General features: G+C 47.8%; 1 protein-coding gene across 1 annotated transcript; it reads right to left on the reverse strand.

The window, feature by feature from the left end:
* Window positions 1-17,454: 17,454 nt before the first annotated feature.
* BAMBI (BMP and activin membrane bound inhibitor) lies at window positions 17,455-21,736 on the reverse strand. The gene is made up of 3 exons (XM_080583365.1): window positions 21,533-21,736; window positions 18,664-18,951; window positions 17,455-18,245 (listed from the first exon to the last, which is right to left on the reverse strand). The coding sequence occupies exons 1-3, from the start codon at window positions 21,606-21,608 to the stop codon at window positions 17,830-17,832; spliced, it is 780 nt and encodes a 259-aa protein (XP_080439491.1). The 5' UTR covers window positions 21,609-21,736; the 3' UTR covers window positions 17,455-17,829.
* Window positions 21,737-24,861: the final 3,125 nt, after the last annotated feature.

A 24,861-nucleotide genomic window follows, 5' to 3' on the forward strand; every position in this document is an offset into this window, starting at 1 on the left:
TGATGCCTGAAGGGCAAGCAGCCAAGCAACAAAAGCCATGGCATAGCTGATACCCTTGTCACTCAAAGGGGACAAGGGATGGGTGGGGAACGTGAACTTCCACATGGCCCTGGAGGCAATTCCCTCCAGCTATGCACTGAAACCCCCTGGCAAGCAAGCGAGATGATGCCACCCAAACCTGTGTTGATCCTTCCCTGCAGAAACAGAGAGCTCCTGGGGGCAAACACTACTTATAAACATGCATCAAAGGCCAGCCGCTGAGAAGCTTCAGGATGTAAAGGTAACTAGCAGAGGGATTTATACCCTACGTGCTCAGCTATTGGGATGCCAGGTGAATGTGCATTATCTGGCTCACCAACAAAATTTTTCTCCGCTATGGAGTAGTTTCAACGGGACAGGAGAAATGTGTCCCTTCCTCAAAATCGCCGTGTGAGGGCCCCCTTGGAGAAGACAGTCATGGTGGGTTTAAAATTCCCTGAGAAGAGGAAAATCAATTGTCATGCCCTGTAAAAGTGCTCTAACCATTAGGCCAATGTAAAACAGAGGTACTAATAAAGGCTTCTTTTAAGCCCTTTCCATTCTGAACAAGTAACTAAAAGCTAACGGCACGCCACCTACGCCCGCTGCTGAGTCTGGCCCCTGCAAGTATAAATTCGGCTAGAGTAGGAGAGACACCAGATGCTCTGGGCCGACAGGCATGTGCCTTCAAGCAGCTGGCAGGGGATAGTGGGGGCTCCAGGGATGTCCATGGAGGGAGAAGCTGCACAGCAGAGGCCTTCAATAGCACTCATGCTCTTAGAAATGAGCTAGAGAGAAAATGGCTTTCTTCCTAGTCAGGTTGCTTTTATTCCAGTTGTATTGAGTTTATCCATTTGTGTTTTCAGATTATCATAAAAAGAAATGGAAGCAATTTAAAATTTCTGTTTTCATATTTCTCCAAGTGAAAAAAAAAATCAATATTTCTCAAAATATAGCAGTTATTGACCATTAGATTAAGTTCACCCTTATCAATGCTAGCATATTTACATGGGGAGTCTTTCCCAGCACACTTTCTTAAGCTGAGTCCTGCAGCATCTTCCATGAGCAGTTGCCCTCCCTGAGTGTAAGCATACTCTACACAGATCTGTGCATCTTTCCCATCAGTAGACTTTGCAAAAAACACAAATTCCTGTGCTTCTCCAAGGGAAGAATCAGACCCGTTAAGAACAAGTTGTAGATTTTTTTCCAAAGCAACACCACCTGTCAAACAACAGATAAAAAGGATGTAACACTGCAGTCTGAGCAGTTTCATATCAGCTTCCTTCCAGAGGATGGTTGTACTTTGGGCCCATGCAGCTCTCATCTGTTTACTGCAGGCTAACAATACTGAAAGACTAAGAACAATGTGCAAAACCTGCACATTGACTGTAGATGCCATTTCTTTTCCTACCACATTTAAAAACAAGCAGTAGATTACTCAGAAAATTGAATCAAAATAAGATAAAAACCAGTAGTAAACTGACAAAATCTAGACAGAGGACTGCAAAATTCATATTCCATCCTAAATTACTTACCTTGTGTTCAGAGCCTATTTCTGTCACATCTGTAAGTGGCACTAAGCCTAATAAACCCACACTAGAAATAGCATAATTGCATTTATCCTAAATCAGCTGGGCTGGCCAAATCAGGGTCTGTCCTGCCACTGCCAGAAGGTCCCAGCCTTCGCTCTGTACCAAGCATGTGAGGCCAGAGGAGCTTTTGTCCACCCTGGAGGACTCCAGCTAGAGGAGGACAAGCCAAGGCGGCCTTGAGGGTTCTCGCCCCTTGGCTGCCCCACCAGAGGTGCTGGTGCTCATGTTGCTGGGCCAGCCTGTCCTTGGCTCTCAGCAGGGAGAAATGAGCCCTTCTGCTCAGTGAGAGACCCATGGCCACCACGAGATGGGGATTGGAGGGGGTGCAGGGATGGTAGGAGCACCCAGAGCTCCTGCTCCAGGACACCCTCCCAGGCCCCAGCAATCTGCCACAGCTGGAGGCAATGTCCTTTTATGCCCAGGGATTTCTCTCCCACAGGCATGTTCAGTCACCACGTGAGCTCATGCAATCATTACTGTCCCTGTGGCCAGGAGCTCCACAGCTCGTCTATGTACCTCATGGAGAACCAGCTCCTTGGCCTACCTTGCGCCTGCAGTTCGCTAACACTGGTGCTGGGAGAGACAGGCAGCGCTTAGCCCCTATGGTTTCTCTCACGAAAATAAGAGAAACCCATGCAAGCCAAAACTTGGGTGCATTGAAGAACCTGAGTGTCAGATGAAGAATGCCAAGAGGAACACAAGTCAAAAAGCAGAATTCAGGCTGCTGCTCATGCTGACCTTCTTAGACTGTCAGTCCAGGTTCCACCGATGATCATCTCCACTGGCAGAGGAAAAATACAAAGCTGTTGCTAGAAGGAAAGAAAAAAAAAAAGTATGCTTGATAGAAAATGTCCTGAAAGGTGACTAAACTCTTTTTTTATGGGGAATTCAGCAGTGGGTATCAAAGCTCTGTAGCAGGCATTGCTGCTGAGGCTGAACAAGGAGGTAAGTCACCAGATCAGCCCAGTTAATTATCTTGGCCCTACAGCGTCTTTTAGTCAAAGTCAGGAACATTTAATTCAACATGCCAAAAAAGCTTTTTAATGTCAAAGAACTTCTATCCTGACCTGGAGGGATGATAAAAAGGGGAAAGATATTTTTAAATTTAAAATATATATATATATCATACATACAATTTAATATACCTTCTGTGTGAATTGAGCAGTTCCTAAGAGACATCTTGGAGCTGCAAGAGAGCTTGGTAATCTTTAATAAGGGAATTCTTCAGAGGCTGGAGCTTTGCTTTGGTTGCTGGCTGCCTCCTGGGGAGAGAAAACACTACGGAAATGAAATATGACCTTGCACTGTTGTGGCTGAGTATTTCCAGTCCTTTCCCTTGCCTGTGTGTGTAACCCTTCCTTGTGTAAGGAGTCCCATTTAAAGGTGACCTGCAGATTGCATGACCTGCTTGGTCACTTCCCAGTGCTTGGTCACAGGTTTGCAGGTGACATTGCTGCACTCTTTTACCTAACATACACAGGCCTGTAAGCTCTACGAAAACTATTCTTTTTTTCCCCAGTATCTGAAGGGTGTAACTGACCCATAACATTTGCGTATGGCATCAGGAATCTCTGCGAGCCAGACATCTCGCCTCATTATATTTCATCTGGGCCTGTAGGTTGTGTGATGGTGTGATGGCTAACACACTGTCCTGCCGTGACTGAGCTCATCAGGGGCAGCTGCTGGAACAGCAACGTTGTGGGAATGATGAAAAGGTTTTGCTGGGAATGAAGGGGATGACTGTGAAGAGACTGGGGGGAACCACGGTACCGAGCCCCAAAACCCACCTGTGCCTGAACAGAAAGCCCCCACCAGCACACCTCCCCTTCCCTCCAGGCACAGCCATTCCCAGCAATCCCATTCCTTTCTTTTTATATCTTTTTTTTCTCAATCATCTTGTCTGAAATAATTAAAGGGGAAAAGCATTGCCCAAATAAAAATATCAACAACATCTGAGCTTCCCCACTTTAATCTGCACCCCTCCGTCAGCCGAGACCCTCCCATCAGCACTGTGCCGGTGTGTGATTTCGTTAAATGAATAGCCGATTGTACAGTAATTACAACCTTCCCCAGGCTGCTGCTTTTTTTTTTTTTTTTTTTTTTTCCCTGTTGGCTTTAATTTCAATCTCCACAGATGGTGGGAAGTCATCCCCCCCCCCCTTTTTTTTCCTGTCTTGCTCAGCCACAGCCTGCTTGCTCCGCATCAGACTTCGCCCTGGTGAAAGCAGGGCTGGATGGTGCTTGAGTGCAACTCCTGCCCCAGCCACATGCAATTTGGTACCGGACGAGCAATTGAGCCTGTAATTCAGTCTTCCCTGCCGTGCAGCCTGTTGTCTGGTCGGCGACACGGTGGCCCCATTACCAGTTGCTCTCCCGGAGGTACCAGCACTGCTGGCAAACCCCCGCCGACCGCTGTTGATGAGCAAGGAGTTAACATCACAGCAGCGCGGTGCCCCTTGGTGAAATGATAATTAGGCAACGGTTTTATTTCACAGTTCACGAGCACTCCCTGACAGCACAGCCACTGGGTGCTTTCCAAACGGCTGTCGTTTCAGGCCCCAACCTGAAATCCTCGTTCAGAGGAGGACGTTTACTGCTCCAAACCCACAAGTCCACTTTCAAAGCCCTGGCTTGCACCAGGCAAAGGCAGGGGATGCAGCCGGGCTGTGATGGGGCTGGCGAAGGCTCTGGGGAGTTGTTTGAAACCACATTCTTTGTGGGCAGCCCTTCTGGCTCCCAGCTCTGTCTGAGGTGGAGAAAGTGCTGGAGGGCAGCACACGAGGGCTATCCTGGAGGAGGGCAAGGGCAGTCGGTCTGTGCACAGGACCAAAAATCACACTTACATTTGCTCATTTGAGAATAAGGGAATGAACATCTCCAGGACTTCTCTAGCTACCCTGGAGCTCCTGTTATTTAGGCATTTATTTGGGATGCTATGGCCACACCAGGCATCATGGGACATGCATGTTGTAGTCCGACCTCGCAGCAAATTAATTCCCAGCTTTAAAGAGCCTGACAGATTTCATTCTCTTTGAGCCTTCACTCATAGTAGTGACTTACAACTCTGGCATATGGGCAACATGCCTGACTCCTGATAAAATGTGCCTGTCCCTTCCCATCTTCAGCGGAGACCAAAGGCATTTGCAGTGTAAGGCAGAGCTGCAGCAACTTCTGCCTAAACTAACATTTCATTTCCTTGCTACAGCTCACTTCTATTGTCATCACTTTCATGCCTCTAATTAACTTGCATCTGTTTTGTGTTTGAAGTTTATAACACTTGCCCACTTTGGCTACAGTAGTTTATAACCCAACACTAAACATATGTTTATGTTTACTGCACACTAGCTCTGAGTCCTGTGACTTAAGAGTTGTATCAGTTCATTATGCCATTAATGGAGAACCTCTGAGACAGAGCTGAATCCTTTAGTGGCAATAAATTGGGGAATCATTTGGAGGTGGTTGAAGAGAGGCAACCAGCAAGGACATGACTGGCCTGACCTTCAGAGGTGCTGAGAACCTGCCACCCACCCTGCAACCACCAGGATTTTCAGCACCTCCAAACATCACACCACAAAAGCTTTCAGCACAACTGTCACGTGGATCTCAAAGAAGAGGCTTAAAGCCTGTGCCATCTTAGCTCAGGAGACCCTCAGTGCATCCTACCTACCTTTAAACTAAGTGCCCCTTCCCTTTGCATTAGGGCTAATGAGATCTTCAAAAGAGTTATAGATGGCCGGGAGGGAAGGGGGTTGTATAACAGATCGTATTACATACTGAATGCATAGCATATTGCTCAGTAATACTGAGCACCTTCCACAGCTGTTAGGTAGCAGGCTGGCATCCCGGCACCAGACGAGGTGCCTGTGAGGGTCTGCTTGGCCACTCAGACCAGTTTTACATTCATTAGTATCAGTGGAGCTACCTCTGGTTTCCACCAGACAGGATACATCAGGCCAGCATCTGGGTGAAGTCAGCACACCGCCTCTTCATATCCTGAGCCATTAAGGTGATGCCTAGATAAATGTGTTTATTTTTCATACAGATAACAGGATGCTCCTTAGAGCTAATAAGTATTTACTTTCTCTTGCATTGCTATTATCTCCCTCGTTGAGAACTGTAATTAGCATCATTAATGGTTTGTGTAGCTTGCCTTCTAATTTTTTTGTCCTATGGTTGACTGAAACTGCAATGTGCATTATGTCCCTACAGGAAAAGTTATGTTTGATCTCTGCCTTGACGCTGTTTGGACTGATCTACCTGGGAGCTGTGCTTAAGCAGTTGTCTGTGACGCACCACAATAATTTACACTTTATATCCAATTTAAAAGGGACAATCATCTGTTTTCCATCCGACAAAAATAACCCTCTTTCTAATATCATCACCAACCACTTGAATTAGCTGCTCCCACTTCTCTCATGGTTTCTCGATGGGAGTAGACAACCAAATCCTGAGGCTGTTGCTGGGGCAAGTTTCTATCACCACAGCAAAGTCTGGGTGCATGCAGATCCCACCTGGGCACCCAGAGACGAAGGAACCTTCCCCTCGCTCTCCCTCCACACAGGCACTGCTCTCAAGAAGTGGTTTCACACAGAGTATTTTCTGCAAGCATGTGAGCTCTTGTTGCCAATTAAAAATGTCACAAGAGTTTACCTGTTATTGACTATGTACACGGAGGATTAAATAAAACCTCAGCCATGATGCGTAAGGAAATGCCCACTTGTAGAGTATCAGAGATGAGATCAGTGCTGTCTTGCTGAAGTCAGTGCCACAAAGTTGTTTTGCAGCAACAGATATCTGATCGAGCATCCCCAGGACAGCTGTTCTTCCTGTTCTGGAGAAAGCAGCATTCTGCATCCATCTACAGTCGATCAGACTTTTTTATTATTTTTTTTTCAGATAGCAAGAGCTATACAAATAATAGATTTACAATAATAAAATCACTACAAGACTCTGCCTGGAAAGTAAAAATCCTTCATACAGTTTTTGTTTGTTTTCTTTTTCTGGCTTCCATAGACCCACACAGGCATGAGCACACATGGACAGAGGCTCTGCTTTCCAAAGGACCGTGATGGGACACTCCTTCCCCAGCACAAGAGCCTTTGCAGAAGGACCTCAGCACCTTCAGGGTGTAACTGGGAGGGTTGTCAGCTCGTTCAGCTTCCCATGCAGAAAGGGCCACCACTAACAACGAGCCAGGTCAGGCACAGCATCAGCTCCCCAAGGGCAATCCAGCCCCACACAATGATGCGTTGCTTCCTTTCTGCAGCAGGCTCTTGGTGCCTTACACCCAGGCTGCTTTGTAGTAAGCGGCAAGCGAGAAGAGTCACCCCAATTTTTGCCACTTCTGCCTGAATTGCTACTTACCCAATTAGGAAGCTGGAATAGGCAAAGTCTCCTTATTTCTTTTGTTTGGTTTTCTCTCAGCTTTTGGATAGGAAATGCCCATACTTTTCCCTAATTTGGCAGGAATTCAGTTCACCCAATCCGAAACATTTGGAGCAGAGAAGAATCCATTAAGCTCATTTCCATCTGTCTGTCCAAGCAGCAAATGAGTACATGGAGAGATGAAGAAAATCATCTTGAATTATTTTTTCCATTATCTAGTTCTCACTTGCTGCTACTTCCCTCTTGCCTTGCCTCACCTCTTTATTCTCCTTGTGTCCGGCCCAGAGCAATTATCTAGATATCTAGGATAAAGCATTAGATTTCAAGATTTCAGGCTCCATTTTGACAAAGGCTTTGCAATGCAGAGATGCTGAGGGTAGAGGATTAAGCTTCCACCTGTTTGCCTTGAGGGGTGCAAGCAGAGAAAAAAAATCAGAGAGGTGATTCAAAAAATACCCGCTTGGTAATGTCAGTAATGTAAAGGCAGCAAAGCCTCAGACAGGGTGTATCTGCTTGGGAGTCATGACAGTCCACAGCCTAAATGTGTTCTTAAAAATTCACTTTATTCAAAGCTGGAAAGACTCCTTCAAATCCATCCCTCGGCAAGGTGAGGGGTGCCGATTTGGGACCCTGTGTCCCAAAGGTGGCTGCGTTTTCAAGGGAAGTGACTCCTCCTTTATTGCTACTCCTTGCACTCAGGCGTGGATCCACACAGCGTACACCCTGGTGGTGGGGCCACCACCCGGCCCCCCTCCTGTGGCCACTCTCCGTCCCCAAGCAGAGGGACAAGGAGCCGCCATGGCCTAGGCTCCGCGCCGGGCCGGGCAGGCCTTCCCGGGTCAGAGCTGAGCAGGCCGTGACTCAGCGGCCTCCTCGCTGCCACCAGCCGCTGGTGACTAATTGTATTTACTCACAGGGTTTTTAAAGTCTTCGTGTTTTGGGGAGAACAAACATAAACAGGCTTAGCAGTAGTTGTTGCTATGTCTCTACTGTTTCCTCTTCTGACCAAGCAGGGGGTTTCCCCCCACACGCATAGTTTTAGAGCAGAACTTTAAGGTTTTTTTTCCTTATTTTTAAGATATAGAGTTAACATTTTATTGGCCAGAGGGAGAGAAGGAAGAAAACTCCAAGGAGACATTTCTGATGTGCTGTAGGCTTTGGGGAAATGTTTCTGTAGCTTGTCTGTAGAAAGGGGCTGGTTTGCTCCGGGCAGCAGGCACAGCCACAGCCCGCAGGAGATTGCTTCCCGCTGCCCTGGAGAAGTCCCTGCCAGCTACAGGCACGTCAGCAGTGAGGACGGTGTCTAAGAGCATGGCCCAGAAACACAGCACCCTTGGAAGCACATCTCCTGGCAGGACCATCAAGCATCGCAAAGGCTTTTCTGGAAAATCACCTGCCTTTCCATGGGAAACACTTATATATGTGTGTACACAGACACATGCAAGGATATTGTCACTTGCACACACTTGTACATCTGCAGGTATCGTCGCACATATCTGGTGGGAATCTGCAGCTCATGTCTGCAAAATCCTTGGGAGGTGAACTCTTTGCCTGGAGGACATGAAAATCAGCCAGAGGAAACAGAGCGAGGGAGGAGCATTCAGTTTTCTGGACAGGACACTTGATTACTCAGGATCTACTGAATGTGTTGTTACTTAAATAAAAACATCACGCAAGTATAAAATGAATTATATATTACCTACATATAAATAAATCACATAATTATGGCCTCAGCCAGAAGGTTCAGGCTCAGAAGATTTAAAATATATTTATAAATTTTATAAATGTATATTTTTATATCTCTTAGAATACACACAATCCAAAGCCCAGCAGGTAACACCTGCCTAAGAGACAGGAGACCTTTGGTCAAGCTTTCACTTACACAAAATCCTGAGGACTGTTTGGGAACTGTGACAGCAGGGACAGTGCCACTGCCCTAGCAAGGCAACCTGACCCAGGCTGGCCCGGAGCAAAGGCTGCCAGCCTCTGCAGCTGCAGTTAAATATGCAATCCCACGTTTAATCTCACCTCCGTGCTTTCTGCAAGGTTAGCAGCTGGTCGGTTTGGAGAGCTGAAATCTTGCTGCTTGATTTTCCCCATGCATTACTCACAGGACCTTTGCATCTGTTGGTAAATGTTAAACAGCACATTGCAGCGAGGCGACAGGCACGAAACCATCGAGCCTTGCTCCACCCAGCAAACCTGGCCTTCAACTCCTCACCATGGCCAGCTCAGAGCCTGCTGGCAGTGCTGCTACCTGCGAGCCAGAGGCACTTGTCCCTGCATGGAAACCCAGCATCTCCCACTGCCCACTCAGCGAAGGGTGGCCCAGCCAAAGAGGACTTTCCACCGAAAAAGCTGCACATCCACTGTGAGCTTGGGGGACAATGCCTGCTCCGTGCCCATAAAGCACCAAGTGCAGTGAGGACCAAACTTGGTCAGTTAGCAGACATTGCATGTCACACAGCCATCACCGAAGAGCTGTGATTGAGTCAAACCAAGTGCATGTCCTAATGCTCGCTGCAGCCAGCTCATCTTGCCCAGCTGTGATCGAAGCTGGTCCTTCATCCTCCGTGCAGGCGGTAAAGGCTGGAAGCCAACTCATCCATGCAGTAATTCAGTGCTGGCATGGCTTCATTTGTTGTTTTTTTTCCATTAAATTTGTAGAGCATCCTGCTAATCCTGACAATTGTATCACCCTCTTTACACGTTACATCTTAAGGGGGCTCATTTACGACTACAACTGCAGTTGCTATTTTTGGGGAAGAAATTAGATTTCATATACTCTGATCTTCCTTTTGTGCCAAACCCTTCCACTTTGGCTCAGGCGAAAGCACCCTGTGACTTTCTCTGGCAGGCCTCCACTGTCCTGGTCTGAAATCTTGTGTTTCATGGCAATTACTGTTCAATTTCTGCTATTTAATGGTTCCAGCTTTTTAGAAAAATGTTGAGAAAAATTAAGAAAAACAGAGTTTTAGCATTTCTGGACCTAGGTGGGTAACTTTTACTGAAAGGAGGAAAACGGCTTGTTGTGGAAGAAATCAGCACATCAGGTAGTTGCATAAAGACTAGAAAAATATAGCAGTATGTTGCATTTCTGATCCATTTTCACCGAGTCATACAGGTAGCAGATCCCCTCCTATCTTGCTGTGGTGGAGGTTTCTGTCAAATGGTGCTGGCGCAGAAACATCCCCAGCTGTGATCATGCAGACACCAGTAGCCTGCCCCGCATCTGTGCTTTCCTGAAGTGTAGACGACTCGGGAATGCCAATACTGGCAAGGACTTGCTTACAAATACGTAATATGTAATGAAATACTCTGGAAAGTATTTGCGAGCAAGCAGTTCCCAGGGTATTTCTTTCCTCATTACAAATTTGCAAATTGTCCACGAACTATCAAATATTAATATGCAGATACAGTGCGCTATCAGAAGAGATCCACTGCTTTGATAAGAGCTTCGCTGTGTTTGGTGGGCAATTACCTGCTGCTGCACTCAGGACTGCTACGTCACGCCCGCTGATTGCCATTTAAAAACAGGAAATGTCATTGAGGATTTGGCCACATGTTGCCGATGACTGGGCCATTATAACCTGCTTGCTAAGGCAGGAGAAAGTCTGGTGCCTGCCGCATGCGAGGAGACGCTCTGCGAGTACAAAGAGCTGCTGAGCGCCTTGGGGCGATGCCCGGCGCACTGGCTCCAGCGAGCTTGCAGCCCTGAGGTGGAGCAGACCACTTCTGTGATAGCATACACACCGCTCCACCCAGGCCTCCCTGTGCAAATAGAAAATATAGTCAAATTATGGCAGTAAAGAGTGGATTACACTGGGCACTGGGAGTGCTTCTGTGTGTTTGGTCATAATCTGCGATAAGGTGCTTGCCACGAAATGCCTCCCTTTGGGGAGCTGCAGGATGCCAGCAGGACGTGGGGGAGCTCATTTGGCTGCATGGGTACAGCAAGGAGGGGACTGGGGACAGGAACCGAGCTGCTCGGGAGCGTGGGGGGCCCCAAGGGCTGCAGGGAGCCTCTCGTTCTTGCTGGAGACAGAAAGGAGTGTCGATGGCTGCCAGCAGATATGAGGGGACGAAGTTCATTTCAAAGAGGTAAAGGGTAGCAACCTTTCTACAGACAAGGCTGTCCTGCCATCAGAACAGCACAGCGGTAATCAGACCACAGATAACAGCGTATAATGAAGACAGAGATTACAGAACCTCCCAACCAATCCATCCTGCAGCAAGAAGCTGTTGCAGACCGGTTCTAATGCTAGCCTCTGAACACAAATAGAAATGCAACCCTTTGGTATACGATGTTTTTGAGAAAAAAGCTTTCAAAAAATATCATCGGAGTTATTGTAAATAAAAACAGCATGGATGTCTGAACAGGTCCCAGATTTGATGAGTTTCTAACAAACAAAAAGAAGAATTTATTTCTATTGTCTATTAATGCAGAAAAAAGTGTTGTCAGCTTCCACTATAGAAGCTACGGGAACATGAAAAGTCACTTCCAAAAGAGCTGGAATTCCACTCCTTATTAATGAAGTCCCCGGCGTTTGGACCATGCCATGCCATGGCGATGCTGCAAGAGGGAAGAGCAGGCTGGCAGAGTGGGCTGGCATAGCCCCAGGGAGGGAACTATGCACTCTCCTTCCCACCCACGGATGGAATTTGAAGAAACACCATTGCACGCTGGTCAAACCTATGGTTCCACTGGGGGAAAAAAAATACCAAGGGAAAGGTTATTGCAGACTGATAACAGCCAAGGAGGCTGGGAGCGGTACCTGTTGCCTGGGTGAGTTTGCTCCAGCCCCCCCAAAGGGGGCTTTGGAAACAGCCCAGGGTGGCTGTAGGGACGGACGTGCATTATCATTAGCCCACCAGCTGGAAATCAGTCACCAAAAGGCACTGCTTGGACGGGGCTCACATGCCAAGGAGGTGCCGTAGGCAGAGGACAGGGTTGGTGTGGGTTTTGCCAGGGAAAGGTCCTGCTGCAGCTGCAGGTGCTCAGCAAAAGCCCTGGCAGCCTCCATGGCGAAACACCACCTCTGGGACCCGGAGGGAGTTATGCACCTCCTTAAGCATGTGTAGGATAGAGGCCTTAGTTCATTGGGTTAAAATACCAGAACAATATAAAACACCTCTGCCTCTGTAACCCACGGCACTCCATAAAAATGCTAGGGACCCTGCTGGAGCTAAGCCATTGTTGATAGCCATAAAAAATTGGTTAATAAATCTTCTTCCACTGATGAAATAGCTACTTCACAGCCAGAACTAAACAAATTGAGCATTTCAAAGCAACCTGTTTGACACCAGCCCCGATTTGCACACAAACACAAACATCCCAGCGCCTGGGCAGCAGCGCTGAGCCGCCTGGCCTGTCCTGTTCCCCCCTCCCCGGTGTCACAACCAAGTGCCAGCAGGAGATTTACTGCACAAATATTTTCCTTCCAAGTGACAGGAAGGGGATTTGCCTCTGCAATCTGCAGGCCGCTCCTGCGAAACGATCCCAAAAGCTAACAGCGGGGACCAGCCTCACGCGCCGCGTCTGCCGGCACTGCCCTGCTAATGGTCCCCCAGGGCCCGGGGCCTCGGTCGCACAGAGATGCTAGAAACTCGTGATTGGGCCGATTTTACCTTTTTTGGTTGCCCTCGTTTTAAAAATGGAAGTGTCACTGAAAGAAAGGCAGCAGCTCGTCCTCCTGCTGCTTCGCTGAAACTGTCCTGAAAGACTGCTTAATCTGAGAGAAAGCAATTAAAGCAGCGGCCCCGTTTTTAAAAGCTGTCTCAAGTCACTGTTTTTTAAAGCAGCCGATAGTCAAGGTGAGGGAAATAACACACATCGCTAGCTTTGCTCAACTGCATGACCGCCGATGTGTTATAATAAAAAGTGTGAAACTACAGGGAAAAATGCTCTAGCATTCCTGTTTTAGTGACAGTTTCTTAAAAATGAAACTCTCGCCCTAAATTCGTGCCAGTATCTCTGCTTACTAGGTCGGTACTGACTTGTTCACTTCTTTCCTGCCGACAGGGAGGGAGGCAGGGGCTGGGCTGTGGGGTAGGGCCTGATCCAGGCAGAAACGTGCAGTGAAAAGTTGCATCCAAACACTGCTACTTCAGCAGAACTCACTGTTAGCTGGATGGTATAAATATGCTGAGAGAGCCACACTGGAAAAAAAAAAAAAGGAAAAAAAAAGTTTTTTTTTTTTTTTAAGGCCCTTTTAAAAATAATGAATGACATGGAAATAGTGCTGAGCGAAGCCTAGATTTTACAAAGCCGTTTGAATTTGGGCTCAGACTTCCCGATAACTTGTTAGGATTTGGGTTTCCGAGACAGGTGTTTGGCGTTTCTGGCTCCCTGCTCCCTTTAGGAGACATCAAACTGAGCATTAAACTCTTACAGCCTTGAAAGTTCAAGTCAAGGTGGTTTTTGTTTTGTTTTTCCCCTTGAAGGTCAGCGCAGGATTGAATCCTTTTGTCAAGGTTGGCTGGAGAGCACAAAGCTTTGTTAATTTGCAGGCGCTGCGGCTCCCTCCTGGCTTCCTTCCCTCGCAGTTTGTTTTAGTTCAGGATTCACCCACTGGGATTATAAAGGCTGCAGACAAGGGTTAGAGGTGAAACAAAGAAAACAAGGATGTTTGTTTATTTAGAGGGAGCCAGAATTCATAACGCTGGAGACACTGGGCTCCTCCCAAAAGATAACCATAATTTTACAGCACCCCTCTACAAGCCTTTCTCCAGAAATAAACCCGTGACAGATCCAAAATACCATTTCCCTGAGTAGCTCCAAGAACCAAAACAAGAACGAGCATTTTCCCTGCAAAGTGACCAGCCACTGGAACAAAACAAACACGCTTCTATTGATCTTCACGTGGGAAAACAGCAAAAAAAAAAAAAAAAAAAAGACTTAAAGACAACTTTGCCTACTTCAGAGGCCTTTTTTATTCACTCATCTTGTGCCTTATTACAGAGGGGTTTTTTTGGTCATGGATCTTTTTTTTTTTTTTTTTTTTTCCCCCTCAGGAGATAATCTTCTTATTTCCCCCTCCACAGCCCTCTCCTTCAATAGGACGGCCAAAATTTGCTTCATTTACTGGCTGCGGACCCCCGCTGGTCAGTGGCTAACGGGCACATCCCATCCTGCACACCGCCAGGCAGCCTGGCAATACATTTTCCCTTCTTTTAGCAATTCCGACAGCTGCAGAGGAAGGTGAAGCTGTATCCATTGCTCCTAAGGAAAACCCTGCTCTTTCCCCAGGCACTCCAAGCCCTCCAGGGCAGCACCCACTTGTAGTAAGACCGCTGGATTTATAACGCAGCTAGGGGTTGTACAGCAACAGAAAAAAAAAAAATGATCCCAAGGTCCTGATAAGCAAAGGTGAGCTGTCCTGGGGCCAGAGGCTGGTCGGTCACCCCACCGCTAATCCGGGGGGGATCTGTTGGCGTCAGTGGCTTTGCTCGGAGCACACACGGGGGTAACCCCGAGGACAGCCCGGCCCCAGCACCGCTACCAGCAGCGGCTGCTTACTTTCAAGCTCTCCGCGCAGCCTGTAATCACCCAATATTGGAACCAGATTTACAAGCTCTTTAGAGGAGGAGAAGTTTGTGATTTCCAAAGCAGACACATTTGGTATTTCAGAAAAAGGTCAAGCCCCCTGTGGAGTAAGGGGATTTTAATAGGAGCAGTTCAGCAGGAGTTAAGAGGAGAAATACCAGCCCAATGGCTCCCAACGCCAGGAGAAGCAGAGACATAAGACAAGCCACAATCATTATTGTTTTGAGGGAAAAAAGTCAGGGAAATAGAGAAGCACGGGGGGAAGCTAAATTGCATCTGGAATGTTTGATTTCATTTATCCCTATCCGAGAGACTTTGCAGTTAGAAACAGAGAGGGCTGTCCTGCCTCTGCTCCGGGGCTTGCAGCAGCTTCACAGAAAGGCGTGTTTGTTATTGTCTGCAGGGGAAATCTGAGAGCGCAGCACCACGACAAACCCAGGCTCCCAAGTCAAATGCATTTTAAAGGATAGCCATCAGTTACTGTCTCACCTCTCTGGCCTCCAGCCTCTGGCCAGGATCTGCGGCTGTTGACGTTGTTTGTCCCCTGCACGCAGCCGGTGGCCGATGCTGCTTTCGGGAAGCCCGTGCAATATCACAAAAAGCTCTCCTTATTACAGAAATAGTGGGTTTGGTTTGTTTGCTTTTTCAGAGCAATGAAAAACGTGCATAGGTGAGGCCTGCAGAGAGGAGGAGCAGGCACTAAAACACCTCGCAGTGATGCCGACAGCCCCCGCCTGCTCCGACACCCGGGGATGCTGCAGTCAGTGATTTCAGCACAAAGATCTGGGGCTCGTCCCATAACCCACGTAGCTGCTGCCAGACGCACACCAGAGCTCATAACGCAGCTTCCTGAATATACGGGCTCTAAAATAAATGGAAAATCCAGATTTCATCTTTAGAGGACTCCGGGCCTAGAAACTTCCAGGCCACATCAGCTACGCCAGGTCAACTGCGCGGAGGGGATCAGGCAGCTGGTGCCCCTGTGCTGTCACGAGCCTCCCGAGGCTGCAGGGGAAGGCAAGCAATCTCTGTTCCTCTTTAAAACATCTCCACAGCGAGGGGCCAATTAGAGGCTCCCGGTCTTATTAGCCTTTCAATGGCAAGCATAACTAGGCCCTTCTGTATTCAAATCAGCAGCAAATGAGAGCTGAAGGTCAGAGGATGCTTAAATGACCGCACAACTTGCTCCTCAGGGCCCCGGGAGAAAGTACTCGAAAGATCGAGCCATCAGGTCTGATAACTCACCTAGCCATCGAAACTACTGCTGCAGCTGCGCTCGGCAGGCACTATTTCAGGTTCTTCTCTTTCAGCTCCAAGTTCCCAGCCAATCATTCCCAAAAATATGCGGCAGAGCAGACAGCTGCCCTAGAGCCTGGTATCAGTGCAAAGAAAGAGCTCTTACGGGAAAGCAGCGCTTTGAAAGGTCAGACAGACGACCACAGGCCAGACTCCTACAGCAGATGCAGCCACATGACTTACATTTTTGCAGCTGAAAAAGGCAAAAAATCAGATAACTTAATGCACGGCGTTAAAAGCAATTTTTCAGGCACTTCGAGGAAATAAGGCAGCAACTTGACATACGCAGATGAAGCCAGCTCTCCCAAGTTATATTTTAATATTGTAAACATGGGCATGGTGGGACCTTGGCAGGCCCAAGGCTCTCGTTGCACTTGGCTGATAGAAGTGTTTAACTCTGGGCAAATTTGCAATATCAATACCTCTGTTTGCACAGCCAAGTGACCAACTTATCTCCAACAAGGCTACCGCATAGTTTAAGTGTACTTTCAGGAACACAAACTTGTGACACAGAGGGGCAGGTTTCCCTGGCTTATATCCTTTTGTATTTCAGGCCACATATCCCCAAGCAGTTTATCATAGTAACCAGAATACAAGATCCAAGCATTGCTGCAAAGTTTTTGTAACCTTGTTTGTGCCACCTCCTTCTCAGCAGCGATAACAATATGGGCCTGACCATACAGCCAGAACAGGAGGCGGCAGAAGCATTCCTAAAGTGATTTAAACATAGATAAAAACGAGGCTTCCCAAATTCTGTCTCCAGCAGCATTTACTTTTCTTTCACCATGATGCAGTAGCTCCTTTTAAGCAAGTCTACTTTGGCTTAATCAAACAAGAAAAATACTGTAAGGTCCAGAAGACTTGTCTGATTGTACCAACTATGCCCTGAATAAATGAAATAATCCAAGTGAATCCAACTTGTTGAAGGAGGAAGAAAAAAAAAAAATCAATTGCATAAACACAGGCTGGGAAGAAGAGCTACCTATGCAAGAATAGCATAGAGAGCCAGTGATTAAAGCAAGCACACGATTTTTCAGTCCCACACAGGAGTTAGCAGCATGTGACAGTAAATTACACTATAAAAGAGAGGCAGATGTTGTTTTCCACAGAGCCCAGAGGGATTATCAGCAGGAGAAAAAAAAAAAAGATACACTGAGTAGGCTTCAGGGGTTTTGGGTTCCTTCCTACCTCCTCCTCACCCCCAAGTACAAGGCAAGAGTAGAAGGCACAAAAAAAAATGTTACAGAAAACAAGAATTGTGAAAAAAGGCAAAAAAAAAATCAGCTACAAAGAATTAGGAGATATTTTCTGACATTTTGTATGGAGAGAGGAAGAAAAAGCAATCATGTAGCTGCAGAAGAATTAACTTGATTATGAGTAAAGTGCAATAGCCAAGAATTGAGGACACGGGTTGAATAGTATTGAATAAGAAGAGCTGCCATTCTTGTTCAGTAACAATTACCCAGTTTCCCTCAGCAAGTAAGAAAATAGATGACTTTTTCAGGATCTGTTAATGCACAGCATTACCACACATAGCACCCTGATTTATTCCCACAACACACTCCCCCACCCAAAATCCATCCCAACTGCTTCCCAAAACAAGAAGTCACAAGCAAGTTTCAGACAAAATATATATATTTAAAAAAATCTTTACAATAAGTCAGGAAACATAGGAGCTTGCATACAGTTTATTATAACTCAATTCTCAGCTCCCTACAGTTCAGATAACCCTGGTGACAGTGTTTACAACTTCTAATTTTTGCTTTCATAACGTTAAAGCAAACAATACATTTGAGTGTATTTTACTCTGTGCAAATAAGACAACTTTTGGAATCCTTCAGAAGAAATATCCAAGATTCTGTTTGCAGAGGTCCTTTGTTTCTCAGATGATCTGTGAGTTTTTGTTTCAAGATAAAGTGCTCCTGTCCAGCAGAACCCAAAGGCCTTCAAGAGTTCAGAGAGTAAGTTTAGCTCAGATTAAAAAATAATTGGTCATACAAATTCCAGCTTCCCATGTCCGCTGTACATTCCCCAGTGGACTAGCGAAAGAATCTTATCATTGCTGAGGTCTGAATGTCTCATTTTATCACAGGTCATGCAGCAGTTCTCATGACCAGTTACAGGCACCATGCATTCCAAGTCCAATTTTGCCACCTGCCCTTTTTTCGAATGATGTCCATGAAAACTATAGTGCAAACGGGAGAGCATTTGCTGCCGTTGGTCCTGCAGTCTCTTATTTTCACTCCTGAGCATCCGCAAGGCCAGCATGATAAGGAGCACCAAGATCAGCCCACCGGCTATAGGAACAGCAATCACAGCTGCCCTGAACCATAATTCTTTTGAAGAGGTCAGTTCCTGCACCTTGGTGATGAGATTCTTGCTGTCATGTTGATATCTGCTCCCTTGTCCTGCAAAGGGAGAAAGAAGTGAGGTTTATTTCAGTATCAACAGTTAGCTTATGCATCAACAACTCCCCCCCGGAAGTCCACGTTGACAAGCGGACACATTCACAGCTACACACTTAAGCATGTACTGAAAATACTCCTATAAATTGAAAGAAGTTTCCAAGGGTGTTTATGGCATGGAATTTCTTACCCTGAGAGCTGATTTAAGAAGGAATGACGCAGACAGGCAAGACAGCCCTCTAATATTAATGCAGGCATAAGAGCTACTCAGCTGAGATGCTCCCCTGCACCCAGCCACCCGCTTCTCCCTCTGCTGGCTCTACTTACATTAACAACAAAATCAATAGCAGACCTTGAAGGTCTCAACCAGCACCAGCCTGAAGGGCACAAGAGAGATTTCACTGTAGCTTCTTCGCCCTACCTGAAGTCTCACCCCTGGGAGGAGACAAAACATCATGTAGTCCTCTGTAATTGCACATATCTTCATGGCAGCATTCCAATGTGGACATGGTGGTGCCAGAGTGGTTTTGTGCCTGTTTAGCTTGGCAGATATCAGCTGTGCTTGCAATAGAGTCCAAGCAGCCGTGAGTAAGTGGGGAATGTGTATTCTGAGGATCAAGCAGTCTGGAAAAGCAGGCGCTAAGCTCAGATTTGCACATATAGCCAGTTGCAACACAGTGTGCAGCATCACAGTAGCATCTGATTTCACCTAAAAAATAAAAATTGTGCAAGATAAAGGTAAGAACTTGGTCCTTTAGGAACACCTCGCCAGGCGCTCTATCAGCCACAAGCAGAACACAGCCAATCAAACTCAGTGCCAGTTTGGGGGTACTCCTCTAGACTGTAAATCCAGAGGAGCAGGGGGTTGTTTCCTTTCCATCACTGTACAGTGCCTACTTCCTTGTAACCTTAATCCCAGCAAAAGCCTTGGGGCACTTGTTTTAATTACTACTGCTATAGTCCTTTGAATTAAAGCAAGTACATTTCACTGAGCCAGGGGCCGGGGGAGGGGGGTCGGGAAGGTCAAAGTGGCATTTTTTCCCGAGGTAAATAACTAACAAGACCGTTTTATAGCTACTTCCACTCACTGTCACCAATTGCATTAAGCTACATTTAAAGTAAAATCCCAGTTTTAAAAGAAAGCACACCTACAGTCCCCCAAGAAAGTCACATCTATCTTTTAAACTGTTACTACAGGAACAGCATTCTATTTTTATAAAGGGAATGCTTCTTCTAATCGGCCATAAACACACAACAAAAACTCTAGGTTTAAATATTTGTGTGACAAAAAAAAAAAATCGGAACTGCTGAATTGTTTATTACCTCTCAGTACTGTGCCAAAATTTAAAAGGTTTAACTAACACCTTATAAAGCTATTAGCTAGAAACCATTACCATCTAAAATCTCTCAGTCAGGAAGGTTTTTACTGTGTGAAACTGGGCAACTATTTGTAACTTCTCCAGAAAGAGAGAAATTCTTTTTTTTTTTTTAAAAAGTAATCATTCATGCAAAACTGCACTTTTTTTTTAAAATCAGTATTAAAAAATGGAGACAGTGCAGCTTACAATTAATTAGTTTGCCAGAGTCTGTGTCTTTCAACCCTGATCGTGAAGTTACTAAATGGAGTGAAATTACGAGGCAAGAAGTCAGACACCCTCCGCAGCCCCCCTCTGCAATTTCGCATGAAATCCAACATGCGGTCAAAAAGGGAAACACTTAGACTGAAAATCCTCTACTGGCTCTATGAAAAATCTCTCAGGAAACCTCAAAAATTTCTGAAGGAAGCGATAAAAAGTTCCCTTCATAAAACTCTTCATTTTGTGCTCTCCAAACCGCTCTGGTACGAATTATGCACATCCCGTGCTGTAGGGAAAACTTACTCTTTCTAGGCAAGTTGCAACTCAAACCTACTTGAGCGTGCCGTCAACCCAAGGTCTAGGAGGAAGGCGGATTTTTGGAGTTATCCTTAAAAAGACGGGACTCAAACTACTGATGTGCTGGCGTACTTGCCATCAGAATGGCACTAAGGCTTTAAAAGTCAACTGGATTGTCAAAGCTTTCTTCTACAAGACAGAGCGTCTTCTACGTTGATTTTTTTTGGGGGGGGATTGCAAAAATAAATCTACAGGCTTCCCCGTGCCACCCCTTCTTGCGACGCCCTCCAAGAGGCGCCCTGCAGGACGCTGGGGAGCCCCCAGCCAGGTTGGGGTGCCCTCCCGGGCCACCTCAACACCTCCCCCAAACGCCACCGCAGGCTCCAGGCCTTGAAGTTCCCGCTGCTCTTTAATAACTGCGCTTAATAGAAGCCAAATGATGGAGTGGCTCACTGTCTCCAGTCTGCGCTAATTCCCTCGGGCTTTTGCAGAGCAAGTAACCTAATTTTTCTCGAATTCACACACATTCCCCATCCAGCGCGCTATGGAAAAGCATCATTGTGTTTGTGGTTGGCAACAGCCATTCTCGGAGCATTTCATGCGCGGCTCCACACGCCCCCCGCGCTCTCTGAAAAAGCGATTTTTTTGGGTCATTTTTCTCACTGTGAGGGAGTTAAAAATAAGATGCAGACGAGGAACCCCGCCAGAGCTGACAGCCTGGGCACAGCACGGGAGGGAAGGGAAACAATACGCGCACTTCCACGCTCGCTGTTTAAACAGCCCCGCTCAAAATCCTGCGCTTTATGGACCCAAGACAGTCTTACAAACAAAATCTGACAGGCTCGTCATCAGGTTATTGCAACCGCTTTTTAATTAAAGCCACGTTTTCGGCCAAACAGAACGGACTCTGTACGACTGTATTGCTGTCAATTCATAAAGTTTCTTCCTGCGCTACGCGAAAAGGCCAGGAAGGGTATTTAGGATTTTGAAACCGCGAACAATGCCCTTCTGTTCCCTCCTCTTTCTTGTTACTGTATGTAGCTATTAAAGAAAAATGTCTGCTTTTAGTCAAGATGGCTACAGGAGAGACTGCAGGCTTCTCTCGGAGCCTTTTGAAGTCGACGGCAGCCAGAAGCCTGTGATCCCCTAATTATATCATTATCAGGCGCATAGTTTCAGTATCTCCGACTTCCCATCACTCAGTCGCTCCCTGCTCTGCCCGCTTTGATGGGGCCAGGCGGCTCCCCCCGGCACGCTGCAATTTCGCCTTAATTACAGCCTCCCCTTCCCCGGCCGCCCGAGCCTCCGGCTCCCCCCCGGCAGGGGCAGGGAGCCGGCAGCCGGGGGGGGGGGGGACGACCCCTGGGCAGGACCGAGCCCCCCCCGAGGGTCTCTCCCCTCAGCCGCCCGCCTCACCTCTGGTGAGCAGCACGGCCATGGCGCACAGCTCCAGTTGCAGCCAGACGAAGATGTAGCTGGAATGGCGATCCATTTACCCGCCCCGCCGCGCCGCCACAGCCTCCCCTCCGCCGAGGAGCCGCTCGCTCGCCCGAGGGGCGGCCCCGTTCCCCGGCTGCGGGCACTGCAGCGGCGGCGGCAGCTGCTCACTGACACGGCGGCGCCTCCCGGCCCCGTAAATACCGGCGGCGCCGGGCCGGGCCGGGCCGCCCCCCGCACCGCCCCCTTGGCGGCGCCGCTGCGAGGCGGGCGGGGAGCGCCGCGGGGCCGCCCCGGCTTCGGGAGCCCGCCCGCGGCGCCCCCGGGCGGCGGAGGCCGGGCATGGAGCCCTCAGCCCTCAGCCAGCCGCCAGCCCTGTCAGCCGCCAGCCCTCAGTCAGCCGCCATCCCGCAGCGCCGGGCCCTCAGCCCCCAAACCCCAAACCCCAAGACCCCGGCCCCAGGTCCCCCGCTGAGGTGACACGGGCAGGTTGCTCACGGTGGTCCCGCTCCGAAGGCAGCGAGGAGCCCTGAGCTCCCCCCAGCCGACCCCATGGCTCCCCTGGCAGGTCTGGCAGAGTTGTGCTCGATGAATAAACAACGAGGCCGAAGGGTTTCCTGGCGATGAAAGGCTGGGGTGAAATGGAAGCGGGGTGAAGCCCGCGTCTGCGCTCGCTGCCCCGCGCTGATGGCGCTGCCACGGGGCCTGCAGCAGGTGATTGCTGCTCGCCCTTCCCCTGCCTTTCTGCTCCGACACTCAAGGCTACGTGAGGATGCAGAAGCGTTGCAACACCATGGATGCCAGAAGCTTCGTTACAGCCTTTTTTCCACGGTTATGAATTTAAAAAAACAAACAACACCCACACTCGTGCCCGACTCCCACGGCCTGGGATGCTCTGTGGGGCTCCTGGTGTCACCCCACTGCTGTCACCTCCACGCCACGACCACAGGCCCGTGGGACAGCCACGGGCAGATGCCCCCTGAAAGTACACCCTCTTTTCTCCTTCCAGCGCTCCCTTTTGGGAAGCTGCTGTTGGGAATGGGAGCAGGAGGCGATGCTCCATCACCAGACACTGCCACAGCCAGAAAGAGCTCCTCGAGGTCTCGTCGAGCCTGGAGAGCTTTTCTTCACACACTAATCCTGAAAACAATGTGCCCCATAGTTAACATTTCTTTGCTAATTTAGTTTTCTACTTTCTCTTCTCATTATGTTTTATAAGCCTTGATTTCTACAGTATTTGCACACCAACTGTTTCCCATTTATGGGCAAAATGCTTTAAATATTTGGGTCCGCAGCTAATATTAATGCTGTGGGATGGCGTGTAGATAATAAATTAATAGCAAAAATTGCTTTACAATCTTAATTTGAAATGTTTTGTGAGTCTTTCAAGATGTTTTCTATCTGGGATATAATACCTTGTGACAGAGACATTCCTCCCCTGAAAGAGAAAGGAGGAAATATGAGTCTGAGATTGAGATAACTCCAGTTTACTTTGGCAGAGAGGAACAGACTGGATCTCAGGCTAATTAGTGCTGATGCCATCACACGTTATAATGGTTTTACTGCGAGTCTTGCAATTTGCATATGTATAAGATAGACACACGTGTGCTGCACCGCAGTCTTTACACTTACGTTATACATATTTGCACTCCACCACAAAGTAATTTTCTAATTCTTGTTTCTATTTAGAAATTACAAAAACAGCAAGATCAGCCAAGCCATATCTCCCACTCTGGCACTGGCTATCAGACACTCATTTGCAAACATACGAAAATATCATTCATTATAATTTATAATCATTACAGCAACATGTGCAAGTCTGCAGTCATCGTTCCTTCTATTCCTACCACTAGTGACAAGTGCATTTAGCAGATCTCATTTGTTACATGTGATACCAACAGACTGGAAATGGCTTTTATTCGTGGAGCCACATTACTGCACTAAGTAACATGAGAGACTCCCTGAATATTATAAACATCCTGTCCAAGGGAACGCGGGCAGACTAACTAGAAGGCAATGTGCTTGAAATCAGTTTTCAGCAGCAAATTTCATTGACAGCTGTCAAGCCTGAATTGTGATCTACAATTTACTGTAAAAAATGGGTAAATTCTGCATGCTACAGGCTGACTCGAAGCACCACGGGGAACAGGGGGCCCGTAGGGATCACTCCCCAACCTTGTGCCTGACAAAGCCACAAATTTAAATACCCTTTGGGGGTAATCTGTTGATCAAACTGGGGTTTCAGGGGGTCTGACTGCCTTCCCACATCCCCTTACCCACAAGAACTGCCGTTGCTCTGCGTAGGAGCTGCGCGAGGATCGCGTGGGGTCCTCTGGCAGACCACAACGCAAACAAAATAATTCAGCTTTTGCGGCGCTAATTTGCTTTTGTTTCAGAGGCAAGAGCAAACAGGGCCAGATTGGCCTGTAAGAAAAGGACAGGAGACAGCCCCAGCACAAAGCAATAACAGCATGTTCTGCAACCAGAAGGAATGCGGGATAATAAAGACAGGGAACCAGCAAGGAAAGTCTCGGGAGCCTGAGGCTGCAGGATACGTCTCTGGCAGCCATGGGACAGCAGACCAGGGACTCCACTTGTAGGGACTGTGTGGCCCAAGGGGCATGGGGCTGTGCTCTCCCACCCGCTCCCCCAGGTACAGCGAAGCCCTTTGAAACCATCACAAACAAAGGACCCAGTTGCAAAACCAGCCTCTGGACACCTCAGAGAAAGGCACTGCCTAGGGAATCATCTCAAATGAGTGCATTCCCTTCTGCCTCAGCTCAAGACTGTGTCACTGATTCTAAGAAGATGAAATTCCTGACCAAAAAGAAGAGCTCCATCCAAAGACATGACTTGAATGCTGTTTTGGTTCTCTTACTCCATTTCATAGGCCATCAGTTGCCAGCTTTCTGCCAAGAGGACTGCTGAGAGGGCTCTGATAAGTCCTTGAAGACCAGTTTGAGTGAGCCCTGAACTGCTCCAAACCCAGACCTCTCCCAGCAGGCAGGCAGCTGTTCAGCTAGGGCATGCTGTCCCCTACTTGGGCAAACACGTTCAGGAGAAGGCCAACCATTTTTCACCAGGAGTATGTGAGCAGCACAGCCATGCAAGCGTCTCCCTCCCATCGCCAGCTGGTGAAAACCCCCCGCTGAAATCCCAAGCCTCTGGAAGCTCCACGTGCTTGACAGACCCACTACAGGCACCAGAGCACGACTGGCGTGAGGGATTAGGTCTTTCCTAGATCTAGGAGGAAAACAAAGACAAGCCAAGACAGAGGCTGAGCTGGCAGCACTTTCTGAGCACATTTG

This window comes from Anser brachyrhynchus, assembly GCF_964034855.1.
Source record: "Anser brachyrhynchus genome assembly, chromosome: 2".
NCBI classification, from domain to species: Eukaryota; Metazoa; Chordata; class Aves; order Anseriformes; family Anatidae; genus Anser; species Anser brachyrhynchus.